The 19,887-nt window shown below is 45.3% G+C and overlaps 1 protein-coding gene across 2 annotated transcripts in view; it reads left to right on the top strand.

Annotated features, from left to right (window-relative positions):
* The first annotated feature begins 6,282 nt into the window (after positions 1 to 6,282).
* Positions 6,283 to 19,887, top strand: part of LRMDA (leucine rich melanocyte differentiation associated) — a 975,008-nt gene continuing 961,403 nt past the window's right edge. For both annotated transcript variants that reach the window (XM_054690432.1, XM_054690431.1), the window contains exons 1-2: positions 6,283 to 6,387; positions 12,217 to 12,317. In XM_054690432.1, coding sequence (XP_054546407.1) covers positions 6,358 to 6,387; positions 12,217 to 12,317 — 131 coding nt within the window. In that variant the 5' untranslated portion in view covers positions 6,283 to 6,357. The remainder of the gene's footprint in view (positions 6,388 to 12,216; positions 12,318 to 19,887) is intronic.

Below are 19,887 nucleotides of genomic sequence, written 5' to 3'. Positions count from 1 at the left end.
CCAGAACATCCCACAGCTATGCTGGGCTATGCAGTTTCTTTATCACAAAAGTGCCGTGACTAGGCCAAAGTCGCCCACACTCTGCTCATCAAGAATGTTGCATGAGAAAGTTTCTGAAGGACTAGCAGAGACCTTGGGCATTATATTTAAGTCAGCATCACCCCCCCCCCACATTGTCTGCTTTTGTCATCATACCATCTGTCAGTTTTCCTTGAAATTATGTGCTTCACATAATCGAAATATTTATCTACTGTTACCTGTGTCCTCCCACCAGAAGGTAAGCCTTGTAGGAATAAAAGTTATCTCTGTCCTATTCCTTGTTGTCCTCCCAGTGCCTGGGACATAGTAGGTGCTCAGTATTTAAACTGGGTACATTCTTTCTCTTTATTTTGGGAAGATATGCATATTTAATCATGCTTTTATTTTAGTAATACATAGCTTCTTAGATCATTTAGTTTAGATTGAAGAAAACTGAGGACCTCAGGAGTAAAAAGATTCATCCCTGGGCTCCCAGCTGGTTAGTAAGGAAGCTAGGCCTTGACTCCAGCACTCCTAGATCAGGGCACTGGCCACTATGAGGCTGGGCCATCCCTTCAACTGACCCTCAGCGTCTGGCACTGGTGGTGCCAGGTGCCAATGACATTTGATCTGCCCCTGGCTCACAGCTGCAGAGAGAGCTGGGGCTCCTTTTGAAGTGGGAAGACGCTGAATTAATATTGGTAAATCACGCCAGAACCCTCATGTGCACATTATTATTATTGCCCCCCATATATTCTAAAATAATTCCTGTAAATAATTATAAAAATAAATCTCACTGACAAATTTTTTATTTTATTTTATTTCCAGGAACACATTTATTCATCATAATCTCTTCAGGGGTAGGACAAATTGGAACACTGGGTAGTGAATACAATTTGCAAATAGGCAATATAAGTAGAGAGAAAATTAATATGTATTTCTCAGTGCTCTAAAAGGAGAGGAAGAACATTAATAGCCATTTCCTCGCAGATATAACTTTGAAAATGTTATTTCTGATCCATCAGTGTGGGGCTCCATATGAGGGAAATGGTGACAACGTGACAAGAAGCGATTAGATGGGAATGGCATTTTTCTGGTCTCCTTCCTAATCTCTCCACTGTCCTTACTGGGGTGTAGGAGGAATGCTGTTTTCTTTTCTTCAGGAGATTGGAGACAGGTCTGGGGGCAGCTGCTTATTTCCTCTATGACCTTGGGCAAATCCTTTTTACTCTTTCAGGCCTCAGTTTCCTCAGTAGTTGGTGTAGATTTCTAAAGCAGTGAGTTTGGATGGGGGTTACTTGGGAGAAAAATTTAAATGTGAAGGCACCACCTACAGAATGAATCAGGATCATTCTGCCTTTCACATATTTAAATTAAGATGGGGGGGGCGGTTCCTCAACCTCGAAATTGTGGAACCTTTCAGAGCCCTTTGGGATTCTGGAAGGGGAGGGCCTGGGAGGGCCTGATAAGCTGCTCCCCTCTCCCCCACTGAATAATATCGGGTTGAGCGGGTTCTTTTGGTCAGTGTTCCCTTTCTGTTTCATAGGTCGAATATGGGTCCCTTTCCCCATATCAGAGATGATTCCTTCTGGAATCCAGGTGAGGATGCAGAGTGTTCAGCAAGGTCCAGACCAAAAGGGGAATACAACTTGTGTCTCGTTGCTCTTCTCAGGGTTTGTGAAAATAATACTGAGAGATTAGCACATAACAATTTCAGTTGTCAATTTTCTTTTGCTGCTCACTCCATCGCAGTCTCGTCCCTTCTTGTTCTTCATGGCCAAAGCGATATATGCATTTTGCAAAAATTGCAGAAAAAATGGAGTAAAAAATAGAGGCCCCTTTCCCACTCACCATCCCCAAACCTGCTCCCTTCCCTACTCCCTGTTAATGTTTGCATTTTAATGGAGACAACAACAGAATCTTTTAAGAAGAAGGGTAATTGGAGGCACTGAGAGTTAATAATAATAATAGTTAAATTATAATTAATTGTTCAATTATAATAACTGTTAAATAATAGCAAGAAACTAACATTTATGCAGGGAATACTTATGCCAAGCATGGTGACTGCATTATATATATATATATATATATATATATATATATATATATAATGCAGATATATATAAATATATATGTATATTTAGATACATATATATATCTAAAATTTTAATGTGTTCTGTTTCAGAGGTGGGGCAGTATTTTAGCATATAGATCTTCCTCTATCACTTACATGTGCGCAAAAACTGCCGAGAGGGACAGAAACCCACTCCTTTGGGGTGAAAGGAGGCTGCCTCAGCAACAAAGAGCATTTGTGTGCAGGCATCCAGCTTTTTTTTTTAATTGAAATTTGAATGTGGTGAGTCTGAACTTGGGACTGGGGCATGATTAATTACAGCAACATTTTAACCTGCCCAGAGGCTGGGCCTGAAAGAAAGGATGCCAGGCTCAATAGCATTATGGCTAAGGATAGGTGGGAATGCTCATAAAACTTTGTTAACTGGCCCTGCCCTTTTCTCAGCTACTGATACAAAAAACAGTTGGGAGATTTAAGAAATCAGTTCCTGTTTCCTTGGTTCTGGCCGACCCCAGAATCAACTCCCTTGATTGGAAATAAACAGGATCTTCCTTTTTGTCCCCAGGAATGTGATGTAGGAAGGACTCTAGGGGAAAGGACTTCTTCTGCCAAAGGATAATAATAATAACAAAGATGACAGTAGGAATAAAATATTGCGCTCTTCATCAAGGGTGACAAGGAAACATCTAGATGTAAGTGTTGAAACTTCTCACTCTCAATATGCTGATGTTAGAGCTCCAGAACTCACAGGCCCAGGATTTCCAGCTCAAATCTGATTTGAACTTTCTCTTCTGTGGTCCCTATAAGTATACCATACAAATTGGGATACATGTCACAATTTGGGGTTCAGAAAATATGATCACAGTTAGAGCACTTTTTGTTGATACAGCACTGCAATTGTCAGAGCACAAAAATCTCCCTAAGGGCATGTCTTAATCATGTATGCCCCCAGTGCCTAGGACGTGCCTGATCCTTGGAAACTGGGACAGAGGGGCTGTGGAGTAAACTGGTGTCAGGCAAGGGGGGTTCCTGTTGAGCTTACTCTCAATTGGCGGTAGAAGAAGGTGTGGGGAATGAGGAAGAACCCTGATGACTGCATGAGGCTTCCCTCTCCCTCAGTGATCCAGAGTCATTGGAGAAAAAACGGTATTCATGATGAAAGCCCAAGAAAACTTGTCTCTGTTCATTTTTGTAAATTCCTTGTATTCTAAAGGAATCATTTGTCTACCTCCTGGGCCAAGTGTATCTGTATTCTTTTGCTTTCTTCCCTTCTAAAAGGGACAAGAAATTTACCTTTTCTGGGAAATTTGCTATTTCTATTTTTTCCTACTTTTTGCTCAAGAAGGTGATGAGGAGGTAGATGATATCTCGTGCTCGCCTCTTCTGATCTTCCTTGGTTCAAGAAAGAAGTCTTTATCTTTTTCTCCCCTCTCCCTTCTCCTTACTAACCCCCTAACCCTCCTCCACCCAATGCTTCTGCTTCTTTTGTCTGAGGATTAATTTAGGAAAACTGAGGGGAGAAAGGAGAGGTGAATCCATTGTTTCTAGAGGAGCCCTCCACCATTGTCTGTGTTCAGCAAATTTCCACCCTGCTCAAGAACTTTCATGAGCTCCTTTTTGTATCAATTTACATTTCCAACACTAAAACCCAGCTCAGTCTGAGTTATCCAGGACTTTGTTTTTGTGATTTCTCCTACTGTCTCTCCCCTAGGGTTAACCTGGCTTACCTAGGGAGGCAAGAAGGGGTGGAGAGGTATTCTTGGTATTAAAAGTAACAACTAAACCCAAACAGAGTGGTGGGAGAAGTGGGAGAGGAAGCAGAGTGGGATTATGAGGTACTGAGGGACACACTAGTGATCTTGGACTATATTACTAGTTGATCGGAAGCCACTGAAAAATTTTAGGTAGAGTCAAATCAGACTTTTAGAATGATCACCCCGGGGTTAGACAGAAGAGGGAACAATAGTGAGGGGGTCTGGAAAGATGGGGACAATTCCTGCCTACTTGTGGTCCTTGGTGGAGAGTGTAGAACCACTTCTCTTTAAAAGACATAGCTGTGCATGGAAGCAGGGGCAGAGATGACCTCTACCTTCCTCCTGGTGGGTGGGGTGAAGATGTGTGGGGAGTGGGGTTTCCAATTTCATCTATGAGTAGGTTCAAGCTTGTCTCCACATGTCCTCTCTGTTGTAGAGCAACCCCGATACAAAACGGGGTGCCTGACTGTGGGTCCTCACCCGCGCGCTTAAAAGGACTTATCAGTGCTCTACTGCAGGCACACGCAAAAGGTTAATAAAAGGTTTATTTACAGGGGAAGGGGAAATGAGGAAATGTACAGCTCAGGGAGAAAAGTGGGAGACAAAGTTTTAAATGAGTCCTACCCGATCCGCTGATCAGGAATCCCAAAATGGCACTCTGAGAGCTGGCCGCCAGCCAGGAGCGGTGAAGCCAGGAGGCGAGCGATAGCGAGCCACCCCAAGGCCCACGTGTTTGGTTTTTATATCCAACCTGGCTGCCCAACTCCACCCTCAGGTCCCAGCCACCTTCCCTTTGGTGGTGATGGGATTTGTCTTTCCCAATGTCTTGATGGCTTTAGTCTGGAGTGGGGGTGGGGTCCACAAAGCCTGTATGGGATTAACTCAGGACATCATTTCCCCCTAACATCTCCAGCTGGTCTTCTAGGAAGGCCAAGTTGAAGGGTGCTTGGGGGAGGGCAGAATATCATGACCATTAGGACCTGCGTCCGCTTCCTCCTTTTCAGGCAGGAAAGGTAGACAAAAATGGACAATGGACCAGAAAGGGTTGGTCCAGCACAGGAGGGAGGAACAAGAGGAGTTGGTCTGTGGGGCAGTAGATCTTAGAAGATTCCCTTTGATCCTCCTTATCTCTGGAGGGCAAGCTTTCTTTTTTGGCCTGCAGGACCTTTTGTTGCAGAATTTCCTGGAAAACCCTCCCTCCCCCCCAAAGTAAACACAGCCAAGTTTGTATTCTTACAGCTCCACTTTGCTGTGTCCTCTCCTCTCAGCAGAGAGAAGAGCAACTGGTTCAACCCTCAGAGGTCAACACTGCTCATCAAAATGCTGACAATAAGGGCCCACATTACAATGTGTTGGCATCAGGCCTGCAAGAAAACCACAATAGCGACAAAATGCTTAACCACCATCATAATCATCATCATCAGCTGTACAATCAGGGGTTTCTAAGTGCTGTTTAGACACACTAAACTAAGAAGACAAAAAGCCTTTGAACCTCTCTTCCCCCTCCCTCCCCCCAGAGGTGGGGGTGTTAAAATAATCACCAGGCCCACTGAGTTGAGGTATCTCCAATGTATGCAAGACCTGGAGTCTGGGATGCCAGGACTCAGTTTTCCCTTCTCTATTTGAATGGTGTCTATACCCATTGGCATATAAGAGCACAGTTAATGGCTCTTAGTTGTAGTAGGGGACAGTGACAATAGAATGAACTGGTGTCTGACTTTGTACATCCCTGCAAAAATAGGCAGGGAGAAAATTTTGAGAAGGGAAACCTGAAATTTGGATATGTCAATAGATTCTCCTCCAGGGTTTACAGTCAGCTAGCTGAATGCTGTTAGTTGAGTCAGGACTTTAGAGGGAAATTCACTCCCACCCCAGCACCAACAAATGGAAACTCCACCAGATGTCCTTCCATGTTCTGGGCTGTCCCTTCCACTCAAACTTGGGGAGGGGGCCTTCCGCTAAGGAGACTCCTCTTCTCTGTAGTTGAGCAGTTATGTAATTTGGATTGTGAAATATAGGAAAGGCCCAGTTCTTTACACCCCTAGCTAGCAGCTCAGATCAGGCGCCCCTGATGGGGAGGAAGTCTCTCCGAACCCAGAGTTTTCCCTTCCCCACTAATGCAATAGCCCTTTGGGCACGGAGTTTTGAAGGCGTTGTTCCTATTCCCCTGACCCTTCATGACATCACACGGTTCTGGGACGTGGGACGTTTAGGGGGGGAGGGCACGGGGTAGTCGGGGTCAAGTTATTCCATCCGGGACACTGGACGCTGCTAGCCACCTGTTGCAGCGCGGCGCTGGTTGCCGAGGCTCACCTGTGCCGGGGCTGCGCGAGCGCAGGCGGCCCGCGTGCAGCAGACCAGCGCTAAGCCGGGACAGCTAGCCCGCGCCTCGGGCTTCCGCCGGGTCAGCTGACCGCCCAGTGCGGAACTGCTCGCCCTGCCCGGGCTGCTTGCCGCCGCCAAGCGCTCTGTGCTCTGCTCCTTGCTGGGTGCAGCGCCTGCCCCGTAGCCATGGCCGGAGTCGTGGTCAGTGGAACTCAAGTAAGTACTCCTAGGCGAGCCCCTTCCCCACCTGGGTCACTGTCTGTCTGGGGAGGGAGCCTTGAGGCCATGGGTGCCCCCAGAGGCTGCTGAGGCTCCTCCTACCCCCAGGTTAAACAGAGCTCCTTGTCCCATTCCAGGGGTCTGCACCTGCAGGTGGGGAGCACGGAGTCATTGGGCGCCCAAATCTGCTCTGGTTTGGTAGGACGGACCCCTTTGCGGTCAGCCACACCTCCTGGCTGTAGTGGAAGGAGGAAAGCCCCCACCCCCACCCCACAGCCCCCCTCAGGTCCCGTCCACCTTTCTTCCCCTGTGGTGCTCTCTGACCAGGCCCAGCCTGCTGACTTCTCTATCAGGCAGAGTAGGAATGCCCAGAGTACTTCTTGGGGCCCACAAAAGTTTTCTTTCATAATCCAAAGAAAAAAAGAATTTTGGTCAAAGAAAACGTTTTAATATGTAACACTAATATATTTGTCTTTGTATCAATGCAATTGTAAAATATAAATTCTAGGTTTTTTTTATTTGGAGTGCCTTGGGCCTTCTGAAGACAAATGATGGTGCATCATTCTGGACCCTAGGCTTGGGGGTTGGTGAGGGTGGGTGAGCACCCAACTTCTTGAACAGGTGTCTGGGGATTAGCAACACTCCCATTTCAAACTTGAGTGAAAGTCATCCAGCCTCACTTGCTTTCAACCAGGCAGTGAAGCCTCAGGTGTTTTTAGACTTTGCTGGAGAGATGGACTCAGCCATACTGGGACCAGGTACATTTTACCTGCTGGAAAAGCCAGGTCGCTTTTTAAGCTCTGCTTAGGTCAATCCTTCTATTTGCCACCTTCCCCAGCAGACTCTAGAGTAATAGCTGAGGTTTTGCTGCTCTCCCATTGGATTGCCTCGGCCAGGTCATGTCTGGCACAATTAGACTTTGAACCAAAGGGAATATTTCCCCCTTCTCAGAATTCAGAAGTGAGCCTGTCAGGGAGGTACTAGCCCATGGGAGAGGTTAAAAATGCTGTGGTTTAGCTACCAAAGGGGTTTTTGGAGTTAACATGGCTACCTAGAGGGAGGGCCTACAGGAGAGCACCTTTGCCTGAGAACACCTCCTTCCACTAGACCCTAAGTTTCTTCACTGCAGGCCAGTTCTCTGGACGTAGCTTCTTCCAGGTTCATGGAGGACTTGCTAGTAGAGAAGCACAGGGAATTGCGTCCTTTTTCCTCTATTTCTCACACTTGATGTTTCCTGCACCCCCCCAGTTTTTATCCCAAACAGCTTAAAGGCAATCACAGATGTGTGCATTTTGGGCCCTTAAGGACTGTTTTAAGCAGTTGGCACTACTAGGGGAGGAGCTGAGGAGTTTGGAAAAGTGCCCCTAGGGTGTCAGTGCCAGGCTGGTGATTCAGGGTGTGACCCTAAGAGGAGTGTCTTTTTGCCATCCTGCTCTGAGCCGGTTCTAAGTGGTAGTCTTTATAAAGAGGCAGCACCTGGTATGTGTGTCACATGTTGCCTCTCAAACTTGGGAGATGCTTGTTAAAGTGTGAACAAAATTTCTCATGAGCTCATAGTCTTGTAGTTTTTAATACCACATTGCTTACAAGAAAAATTTTTATCTAAGCTCTTATTTAGAGACCTTCCCCCGCCCCCCCCTCCAAGGGATGGTTTAAGTGCAAAGAAACCATAACACCACTAAAATTAAAATAAACAATTTAATGAGATGGATGCTGCTGTTTTGCTGAAACTAGGTCACTGCAATGCCACAGTGAGCTGACTGCCATGCCCTGGTTTTTAGGAGTTCCACAGGCTTATAACACCCCATATTTGGGATGCTATAAAAAGATTACTCTGTAAAATCTTCACTCAACATGGGTCTGACCTTTCTATTGGCTTGAATGTATCATTTATGTTCAACATTAAGTCCTCCATCTTATTTTTCTACTAGTTTGGGACAATTAAGTTAGTAGCATCAGCACAACAAAAATGCAACCTTGGGCAATGAAATCTCATGTTCAGGAGCCATCAGAATAACAAATTCTTCCACAGGAATATTGGTCTGAAGTGGCCAGTAGTTGTTGAGGACAGTGCGGTATACTTTAAATATGTTGTTTTATCTCAGCCCTATCGTGTAAATGAAAGGAGAATAAAACTTGACCTTCGGGTTGCTTCATGAGGATTGGCTAGTAATAGCCAGGTGGCAGACATTTAGTAATTATTAGTTGTTACATTATCCTTAACACATTTGTGGGCAGTTAGTATTAGAGTAGTTTACAGAAGAGGAAACAGCTGTGTATCCAAGCGAACCCTGTTGGTAAGTTGCAGCACAGGGACTCAAACTCCTGTCCAGGGCTGTTTCTACTGCCAGAGTGTCCTGGGCCGCCATCATAAACAATCTCCTCCCAGGCTCTACTGAGAAAACCACTGCCTCTAGACATGTCCTGGGAGCTAGACAGTCCCAACTGCAGAGAGAAACCTGTGGTCTTCTGCGGTTTGGTAATTTGGGGCAGCTTTTGCTCAGAGGACCTGGGTAAGTATATATATGGGGATCCCTCTCTCAGGTAGTCTTGTTTTCCTCTCTGGCGTGCTGCTCTGTAGGGGTCTTTAGCTTGCTGTGTTTTCATTTCCCTGATAATTGTATGTGTTTGTGTGATCCTTCCACATGGGGTGGAAGCCTTGGGGTACAGATTTTATAAGATAGGCAAACAAAGTACAAAATTTTCTTCCTCCATTCAGTCTAAATCAAGACAATTGACTACATGCAAAGGTTTCTGGTTCTGGGTGTGCGCTGATTTCTGTGCCATAGAAGACCTACTCATTGCTACACCCCTTCTTTCATTTCCCAAAGAAGCAAACCTTTTGTTCTGGGTCTCTGGCTTTGTCTCTTACATTAGGTAGTTGTAGGGTCAGGACAGGACACGGGGCAGGTTTTCTATGATCCAGCAGACTGGGTAAAGGAGGAGTCAGAGTCCTCAGTGGTTTTTGCAGGTCTTTTATTGGGATTTACCCGGTACACAGCAGGCAGGGGTGCTGGGGGGCCAGGAGGCTGGCAGTCCTCCCAGCCCCCAGCAAATCCTCACTCTATCTGGGCTCTCCGGTGATCTCTGCTTCTGCTTCTCTCTCGGCTTCTCTTTCGGCTTCTGCTGGCTTCCCCATGACGCCACCCTTAAAAGCCCAGTCTTAGCCCAGATGAATCCCATCCACCTAGGCCCACACCCTACTCCAGGTGCCCGCCATCAGGCATGCATTCAGGACTGCAAGGATCCATCATCTATCCTGATGGCGGGAGGGCAGAAAAGCCAGACATTTTTCCTTACCCTACAGTAGTCCTGTGCTCCCAGAAACTTCCTGACATGCTGAGAGTTGGTGTCTTCCATTCAGGAGAACTTCTTAAACAAGTATCTCTTCTTGCAAGTGTTGGTTGCGATGTCTGGTAGTGGCTGCTTGCTCCTTTCAAGCCTTTCCCAGCCAATTTGAACTCCTCTGTGTGATGGGCTTAACTCCCATCTCTGAAAGCTTCCAATTTCCTACAGCAGAGGTTCAGGCATGCAGATGGCTTACTGAGTTGACTTGCATACTAAATTTGCAATTTACTCTTCACCTCTGTGGAATGGGAACAAGTTATGCTTTGTTTAGTTTTCCTGGGATGTTGTTAAGACTATGTAATAAAACAAGCTGTAGAAAAGTCTCTTCAGGTGTGTTGACCTGAATACCTCATGGAGATAAGCTCTCCTTGGTGCCTCTTCCTCTGAAGGGGAATCCTAAGAAGAAAAGGGGGAGCAAATATTTCTTTTTCTGTAGGCAGGCCCTGACACTCTTCTGGGGCTTTCAACATTGCCTCATGAGGTAGTTCTCAACTTTTTAGCTTGGAAGACTGATTTTGAATCCCCAACGGGATGATAGATGCACCATTAGGCTCTGTTGATCAAGAAAACGCACATTCATATGTACATTTGTAAGAACTCTCAGGCTTCCAAATTGGAGGTTCTGATTCCTGACACAGGACTTGGTCTGGGCTCTGTCACTGAGCAGCTATATTACACTGGCCAGATATTGAGAGTTTTGTTTTTTGTGTATGAAATGGGAGGAGCTTGGACAAACTGTCCACTAGAGTCAGTCCTTGGCGAACCTCTGAGGAAACTCACTTTCTATATCTAAATATCAGCCTCTCTACAATATGTATCACAGAGGTCTTGAAAGATGAGGATGTGTACAAAGTGCTGGTGCATACTGGGGTGAAAGGGATGAGCATCCTGAACCTGGGGTCAGTATGAACTTAAGATACAGAAGAAGCTGCTGATTGACTGGACATCCTGGGGAAAATTAGAGACTCATGATTGATTGGTGCCTGGTCTCTCCTTGGAGTATGATTTCCATCCCTGCTTTCAAGCAGAACTTAATTTATTATACAAGGAGCTCTGGAGAAAGATGGGTCCCCTGTAGAAAGAGGAGAGATTGCTAGATTGAGCTTTGAGCCCTTTGTTTTTCAGCTTGTATCTTCCTGAGTCAAAATTACTTCGTCGGAGTCAGCTGTTTTTCTGCCCCCTTTCCCCACTTTCTTTGCTCCAGGAATGAAGTTACCAAAGGCGAGTGAGTACAGGATATTGTATCATCAGCAGTTTATCCCCATTGGATATGAAAGAGCTGAGAGATTACTTGAAAAATTGAGGGTGCTAGGGTACAGTGTGATTTGTATTAAGTTGAGCCACACGAAAGTGTTGTTTTTACAGCTTTAAGATGATTGACTATTAGCAACCTAATATCTCGAGGATGTGAGATGGCCATCATATCCTTGCTCCCCATTAGGAAACAACTCCTGGGAATCTCTTAATCTTTCCAAGACCTCTTTATCTGCATGCATAGAAGAATGTAGATTTTAAGGGAGTGAGGGGTAGAATCAAAGTTGTTGCCATGCCGTGGGCCTAGCTGGCTGTAGGAGGGTGGAGTCCATTAGATAAGTGCCCATTCTGACCTAAGGTTTAGTTTTATAGATTTTGGGACTGCCAATTCAGCCCACTGGAAGTTATCTGTAAAAATGGGTTTTAAAATCTGAGTGGTTTGATCAGTGAGAAAGCCCTTTGATCTTGTTACTGGAGTACTGGGATCACGTTTCAGTTTAGCCTCTTCACATACAAGGTACATAACAACAATAATATATAAATTAAAAGAATGCCTAAGGAATCAACTCTGCAAGCAGAGTGGGTTGACTGCAAAAGGCTCCCTGGAGGAGGGAGACTTGGAAGCTGTGGCCACCTGTCCTGCCCTGTCCCCTTCAAATCGGCTTTGTTCAGTGCAGAGGATATTTTATACACAGTGATAATGGGATGGGATTGGCGGTCTAGGGAGGTTTTCTTGTCCAACCCCATTTGTTCCAGCACCCCACAGCTTGAATGCTGGTAAGTGCATCTGCTGTGTCTTTTATGAGGTAATATGCATAACAGGGTATTGGGGGGCAGGCAGACAGTGGAGGAGAGGGAGAAGGAGAGCCAGAGGGGCAGCTGTTGGAAAGGGCCCTCAGTGAGAAGCTGATTGCTGCGATTATATCAGCGTGCTCTGACATTGGGTTTTTTGGACACCTGAATCTGGCCAATTTTAGTCCAATTTCATTGTGCTGGCATGAGTCTCCATCATGCTAAGTGTACCAGGAAAGGAGAGCTGTTGGCAGAATCCCTCGAGTCCCCAAGGCTGACTCGATCAGGAAAACAGCCCCAAATGTGGTCTGTGTGTATTTGAGGAGTGTGCATTTAAAGTTGCGGAAGCAATGTTCTGATCAATGTCGGAGGGTTGTGAGCAGCTGGGTTGTTTCCGTTTGCCTCATAGTTTCTATTCTGTTTAATTTCCAGGTGTCCTACGTAGGTCAAGACTGCAGAGAAATTCCAGAGTACCTGGGCAGAGACTGTGGACATTTTGCAAAGAGGCTGGATCTGAGCTTTAACCTTCTGAGGTATGTGACTTCCATAAGATGCAGACCAGACCCCAGAGGCCTAGTCCCCCTGGTAATTTAATGCCCTGCAGATAAAAGTCAAACATTCCGGCTCCGTACAGGGTGTAGGGGCCGAAGACATGTGGAATTACACCCCAAAGGTAAGATCCTACTTCAGATAACTCCTGGAGAAGCCTTTATTGCCAAAGACACACTGAGCACCTGAGTATCATCTAGCACACGCTGTGCTAGAGGGCCATCATGTTGCTCTTTCTGTTCCTGTCTCACTGATACCCATGCAGACAAGGTAGAATACTCTTGGAGAGGGAATGAGTGGAACCAGCAGGTTTTGGGGGGAGCATTTAGGTTTGCTTTTCTGGATAACCCTACCTCACAAAGCATTTGCCAAATCACAGCCGGGAGGTAGGGGTTGGGGTTGGGGGGAGGGTGTGTTTCTTTGCCTTTTTATGAATTGGACATTAAATATTTGCAATGATGATTTCTCCCAGATGGTATTTCAAGGTAATTCAAACACTGTTGGTGTGGGGTGGTTGGAGGGACATTCTCTAACAACTGTTTCAATCTTGGCAAAAGGTAAGTGTGGACTTATGTATTATTCCAGTGGAGGATGCAGTTATTTTTTCTTAAAATGTCATGATCTGTGGCTGGCAGGAGGTGCTTGGAAAGCAAGCTTCAGTGGAATAAATGAGCAGGGGTCAGGGTGGTGGTTTTTCCTAACAGGCTGGATGCACATGGGGTTTTTTATCTAAGTACCCCCTTGAGAGCTATCTTGCTTCTGAATAGAAAAAACTCTTGGGAAGTTTTTTTGGAAGGAGAAATGAAGAACCAGAATCCCACCCCAGGGCTCAGGCAGTTTCCTGCTTCCACTCCTTGGTGTCTTTTCTCTTCCAACCTCTGAATCAGGACACTTGAAGGTAAAGAGTTTAAGAGGAATAAAACGTAGGGCATTAAGGCACCAGTGGGGAGAGGGGACTTCAAGTCTGCAGAGCTTCTTGGTGGTGCTAGGAACAAACACATGGCCACACTGAGATGTGGCCCCTCTAGGCAATGGGGGCTGGGCCAGAGCATTATGCAGAAGAGGACACTGTGTGCATCCTCCTGACTGGCAGAGGGTTGGTATGACATATGGGGAGATGTGGAAACTGACAAGCTACAAAGAAATACATCATAATAAGAGGAGGTCAAACAAGCAAATGCTGACTCTAAAGAAATTGAGAGTGGTTTTTGGTTCCAGTGCCCAAGGAGAGGACAGAATGCACAGCCTGGACTGCACTGTGCCTGAGACGCAAGAGCCCCTTAAGTAGTCTCCAGGGGTTCTTTTGGCTGAACACTGGAAGAAAGTCCTCCTGTGTGGTGGGCGTCCAGGGTTTGGGGATTGTGACTTAGGCTGTAGCTGCTTTGCTCGTGGGAACCTGCTTGTGGGTGTGAGGGGTTGGGTCCTAGGAGGGCATGTGTCAGCTGCCACCAGTCTTGAGATTGGGCTGTCAGGTCTGAGAAAATTGAAAATAATTGGCTTTTTTACACTTGGGGTAGAGCGTTCTGCCTCCTTTTAGCAGAGAAGGGGCTGGACCCTGGGAGGTGTGTGTAAGGCAGTGATGGATGCAAAGGGGCTGTTGGCACTGAGAGGCAGGATCTATAAGGATTCATCATAGAAAACGACTGGTCCTGGAGGCAGAAAAATTAGTGAGAAGTTCTGTAAAATAGATTCAGAGGAAGATGATTTTAGGGTTTTTTCATTTTCCTTTGTTGAGAGACATTTCTCTGAGTGCTGAGTTTGAGGAACTAGTACTTCCGGTCAGGAGCCTGTTCATGTCCATGTTGTGGTCAGTATGTGATCTCAACCCTGGGTTATAGCTTGGTTGGGGTTGAGATGAGCCATGAAGCCACCTGAGATTTGGGAAGGCTTCGTGTTAGCACTGAGTCAGGCTGGAGGGAGTCACAGACTTGAACAGAGAAAGCAGTTCTGACTTAATGTGGGTATGCTTGGGAGGGGATGCTGTTTTGACCATCTTACTTATGTAGCTGGGTGGCAAGTGAAGGAGAGATTATTTCTCTTGGGTGTCAAGAGGAAGGTGCAAGTTTACTTCTGCACTTTTAACTACTGTTAGACACTTTTCTGTAGTCTTCCAGAGATATTCCATGTATATATAAGCATGCATTTCTTATATGGTCAGATTTGTTTTCTGACCAAGATGCAGTTCAAAAGGAGGCTTCAGATATTTAAGAACACCCTTTCTATTAACTTACTGTTAATTCACAGCCTTACGCCACCATCATTGTTAATCTTGTTCATAAAAGTGATGGTTGTGCTGATTCTCCCTATGACCACCCGTACATGCTAGAGGGAAGCATGGTTATGGACTTAAAAACTCTGAACTTCTCTCTCTATATACATGATATATATATATATATATATATATATATATATGTAAACTGTGTATTTATATCTAAAATCTAAAAAACATGTATTTTTCTTTTCTTTACACCTTGGTGTCTTCTCTTTATTAGCAATGGTAAATCCATAGATAGGTTGTCTGGCAGTAAACTGATTACCTCTGCATGTAGAAGGTCATGGAAGTTCAGGTTGTATACTTTCCAAAATTCTTTCCTGGGGTCATTGAAGGTCCCTGGAGCCAGTGTGTGCCCTGTCAGGTTAGAAGTTTGAAAGGGAGGCAGTATAACAGGGCTAGATAAAATCTCTCCCTGAAAGCCTCCAACATTCCTCTCCTCTGTCCTTCCGTTGTGAGCTCACTCTTCCTGTTGGGATTGGATGGGAACCAGGTAAGTGACAGTGACTCTGAACTGGGACACAGCTCTTGGGACACAATTCCCAGGTGCAGGGTTCTGGAATGTGGACATAGGGTTTAGGGAGTTAATGAGGTAATAGCCAAGAGGAGTGAAGTTTTGCCTCTTGAGTTCGAATGATCATGAGACCAATATCTACACCTGCATAAAGTTGTACTTCAGATTCTTTTTTTAAAAAGATTTATTTACTTATGTATACAAGAGCTGGGGTACAGGCCAGAGATATGGGGGGTGAGAGGATCCACCAGAGACAGAATGGGGAACAGAACAGGCGGATTGACTGAAACACACTGCAGAGGGGAGCAGTGGGCGAGACAGGAGAGGTCTGCTAAGCCATGTGGGTTTCTCTCTGGCCTGCCGGGGATTGAACTCGTGCTGCAGAGGCTGCGAATTGCTTCATAGTGCGGTGCTTAACCCCTTGCACCAGGGAGGTCTTGTACTTTAGATTTTTTGAAGACCTTTTTTTCTTATAAAAACAATGACCAGTATAGAAATCTTGGAAAAAATAAAAAGGTGTGAAGTAAACCTTCTTTCTCTCAAATAACTGGTATTTTTTACCACTCAGAAGTCACCTATGAAAGGTTTCCATTTTATGTCTTGCAGTCTTTTATAATGCCAAATATTTAAAAAAATGATGCTATTGTTTATATTGGTTTGGAAGCATTTTCCCATCTCATATACTGCATACTGGTTTTTAATGCTTTCTTATTTCTCAGTATTCGATATATAGGTTGTGCCCATATTTTTACTCTTGTAAATGTCTGTACTATAAATATCCTTGTAATGGCTCTGATTAGTTGCTTGGGACAAATTCCTGGAGACAGAATTGTCAAAGGTCTTTGGTACAGATGTCAGTTGCCTTCTGGAGCTTACATCACTTTCTGCCGCCAGTAATATTGGCATAGCTATTGCACCAAACTCTTCTGAGAGCTTGTTTTTGAGGTTTTCATAGTATACTCTCTGATCAATAAAGAGAGGTGTCTTAGCCAACGCTGGCTGGGTCCTTGAGCTGCTCAAGGGAGCTTGTAACCCATTGTTTCAGCTTCAGTTTTCCTTCTCCCCTGGTTGGGAAGGATCAGGCTTCTCCCTGGCATCCCCATTTCTCTCCCTCAAGGGCTTGGAGTGGGTTGCCTGCTGAGCTTATTGAACACCGTGGGCAGAGCAGTGCTCCCATGGCACACAGTGACAAATACGCCCATGTCAATCTGGCAGTAAAATTGAGAGGGTTTACTTGATCTGTGGCAATAGGTAGCTTATGTTTTAAAAGTTAAATTATTTGTAGTCAACATCTTATTTAGCATCAGTCTGATAAATGCACTGGAAGGACTTAGGAGAAAATTTCTTAGGTGGGAATTTGCTTATTGCTTCCCTGACTTCGGGCAGGATGAAAGTGAAGGACTGGAGGGTTTGGACAACTCCAGTAAAGAAATGGTGGCTCTGTCCCCCTACCTACCTGTCCTGCCAGCACCCCTGGCCATTAGGCAGACACCTGTTATACTTTTCAAAGCTTTGCGGACACTCCACCCCCAGTCCTGTGTTAGGAACGGTAGGTGAAACTGGGCCTGCGTACTTGCTGCTCAGTTGGGAAAGCAGCAGTGTAATGAAAGAACGAAGGCTTTGGGGTTCCACCCACCCTGGTTTGAAATCCTGGTTCTGTCATTCACTGGTCATTTAATTGACCTTCGTCTAATTGCAGAAATGTTAAGCAGTAACTGTTTAAAGTGCCTTACAAATGACTGACATATAGTAGGTCTTCACTCAGCATAGCTGTGGTTAGAGCTTAAATAGGGTGCTAGTGAGGCTGAAAGTCCAGGCTTGACCTTCCATAGGGGCCATTTGACTGGCTCATATCCAGGGGCTCATAAATGGAATTTCCTCCTCTCAGCACACCATTTACATATGTTTGTACACCTTAGTATCCTAATCAGTATGCTAATTTTTCTCCTTCTGTTTCTCTAGACAGAGATTTTTTTTAAAGATTTATTTATTTATGCATATGAGAACTGTGTAGGCGAGAGGTGCGGGGGCAAGAAGATTGACCAGAGACAGAGTGTGGCGCAGAACAAGCAGATCCACTGAAATACACTGCTGAGGGGATCTGCAGGCGAGATAGGAGAGGTCTGCTGTGCCATGTGGGTTAGTTCCCTGGTGGGGATAGAACTCAAACTGTAGTGGCTGGTGATAGCTTGATAGTGTTGTCTCTTTAACCCCTGTGCCACCAGGGAGATCCAGATCAGCATTTTATTTAAGAGCCAGTGAGAACTGGCTTCTTTCTCTTTTACCAGCTGTGATCATCAGTCTTGGGGGTCTGACCATAAATGAGCAGAACTGCTAACTGATCCATGTTGAGCAGAAGTAGTAAGTAAGTAATCTGGGTTATGGTATTTTAGAGTATTTGTTAATGCAGCACAACCTAACCTACCCAAGCTATATACCTTAGTTTTCTATTCCTGGCTAAATCCACTCATCTCATGCTTTTCATCCCTGCCAGTTATGAGCATACCTTCATTTATATTACAGTGGGAATAGGGGAACCACCCACACTGTCAGGAGACCAGCTCAAAGGGCATATTCTATTGGCATTGGGTCATCATCAAATGGTTTATTATTTGTAGTCAGGGTACTTGTTCATATTTGCTTTCCAAACGCAAATGTAGTCATCTTACTTGGGGAGCATGCTGAATCTGGGGTGGTGGTGCAAGTGGAGCTAACATCACTAAACCTTGAGAGGAAGAGATGATGGAGAAAAGATAAACTTTTGAAAGCAAACGCCAGGGAATTTTCAAAATAATTTTGGGGCATTGATAAATGCTGGAAGAGTCCAAGGAAGTGCCAGTCTATGTATCTTGGAACCAGTTCTCTCTCAGTTGGGCACTGCTGTGAACTGCATCACTAGAGGCCAAGGTTGCTTTCAAAATTCTAGTGTCTGCAGCCATACTACCAAAAGGTGAAATGGAAAATGACTTGGCAGGTAATACTTAATATTTAGTCGCCAAGACTTAGGTTTCCTTTACTTGCAACACATTTCTGGAGTGACCTCAAAAACAGACTGACTGTAGAACCCCAGAACAGCTTGGAGGCAAAGCGAGAGGGAAAGAGGAAGGGTCGCTACATGAGCAAGTATCAGAACGTTGTGAACAAGATTATATGTACTCCCCCTGCCCATATCCTGATTTCTTTGATTTCTACCCTTTGGCCAGAAGAAATGGGGAATTGAGCCACAGTGGGTAAGACTGGGTAAGCGGGTGAGTGGAGAGTGTTGTCTAAATGACTGTAGGGTTTTGCTCAGGTTCTGCTTTCTCATGGTTGCAGTTTGATTTAGAAAAAGTGTTTATAAACATTGTCTCCATGTTTCCTATAGTGTTTGCTTCTAGGATATGAACTTCCCCGATTTTTAAATAATGCCTTTTATTTCCCATCTCACTCATTTTACTCCCCCAGAATCTTGGGTTTAATTTTTCATTCTCTGTGAAGTTTCTCTCCCTGAGCTGTTTGAAACTTGGGTTCACTGCTGCACCCTCACCCTCTGCCCCTGCTCTCTGTCCTGATAGCATGGGGATATCACTGTGCATGAGACAAGGCTACCCCACACTGTTGGGTGGCTCTTGGCCGCAGTGGTGACTTGGTGGGAGGGTGGGAGAGACTGGCATGCTTAACCCTTTTTGACTTTGTATTTCCTTCTTGTTGGCCCAACCATGAAGTTCTGTCAGAGTGATGGGGTTGTAGCTATACTGACATTTAGCAGGTGAGACCAGCGCTGCTAGATGTTGCAGGGTATAGGACAGCCTTGGACAAAAAGAATCCTTCCTCCCCCCTTGCCAGTTCACTCCGCTATGGAAGACCTCTGCAGGCCTAGTGGAGGTAGCTTGCAGATTGGTTCTCTTGATAAGCTGCAGGATAAAGCAGCCTTGCAAAGGATTCCTGAGAGATACCTCTCTGCGAAGGAGCCAGGGACAAGGGAGCAAACAAGTGACATTAATCACCATGTTAATTTCCTGATTAATAAATTACTAATACTATGAAACCCTCATTAGATGCCAAGGTTGTGTAGAATACTTAACGTGTTACCTGATTTCAGTGATCCTAGCAGCATTTTGACAGTGAAACTATTAGCATCCGTATTTTACAGATGAAATAACTGAGACCCCAATAGGTTAGGACATTGGCCCCAGAACCGCCCTGACTGTGAAATGGAAAGGCTGGGATTAAATGGTCCTGGTGGTCTGACTTCAGCTGTATGATAGCTCTAAATTGCTTCTCAAGGTACAAATGGTTGATTGGTGAAAGGACACAGGCTGCCATTTCCAAACCTGTATATCCTTGTGGGGAAAAGTAGTTTTCTTTTTTCTTCCTAAGTTACCAATAGCCTGCAGAAGTCACTATAACAGAGTCAAAGTGGATTTTGAAGCTAAAAGTTAGAGACCCTGGAGGACTTTGCTGAATTTCCTCCTCTTCTTCTGTCTCTCCAACACATTCTTGATTTGGAAAATTTGGGTTGGCAGGATGGTGAGGGTCCTGGACTAGCATGGAGGTGGGTAGTTCAGAGAACACATTCTTTTTAAAAATCCTGTGGATTGTGAGGTGCGGCTCAGGTGAAGGTCACTGTCATGGGAAGGAGTAGCTCAGCTACTGCTGTGACTTTGTTGTCTCAGCCTTGGGATGGAGGAACCCTGAAGCAGCTTACTGCATGCATGAGTTTTCGGTCTGGAGGGAAAAGAGGTGGGTGGTGGTGGTGGTGGTGGTGGTGGTGGTGGTGGTGGTGGTG

Source organism: Talpa occidentalis, unplaced genomic scaffold (assembly GCF_014898055.3).
Source record: "Talpa occidentalis isolate TD23 unplaced genomic scaffold, MPIMG_talOcc4v2.1 talOcc4.8, whole genome shotgun sequence".
Classification (NCBI taxonomy): domain Eukaryota; kingdom Metazoa; phylum Chordata; class Mammalia; order Eulipotyphla; family Talpidae; genus Talpa; species Talpa occidentalis.
Note: the sequence above shows the minus strand (reverse complement) of the source record. Positions and strands in the feature narration are given on the sequence as shown.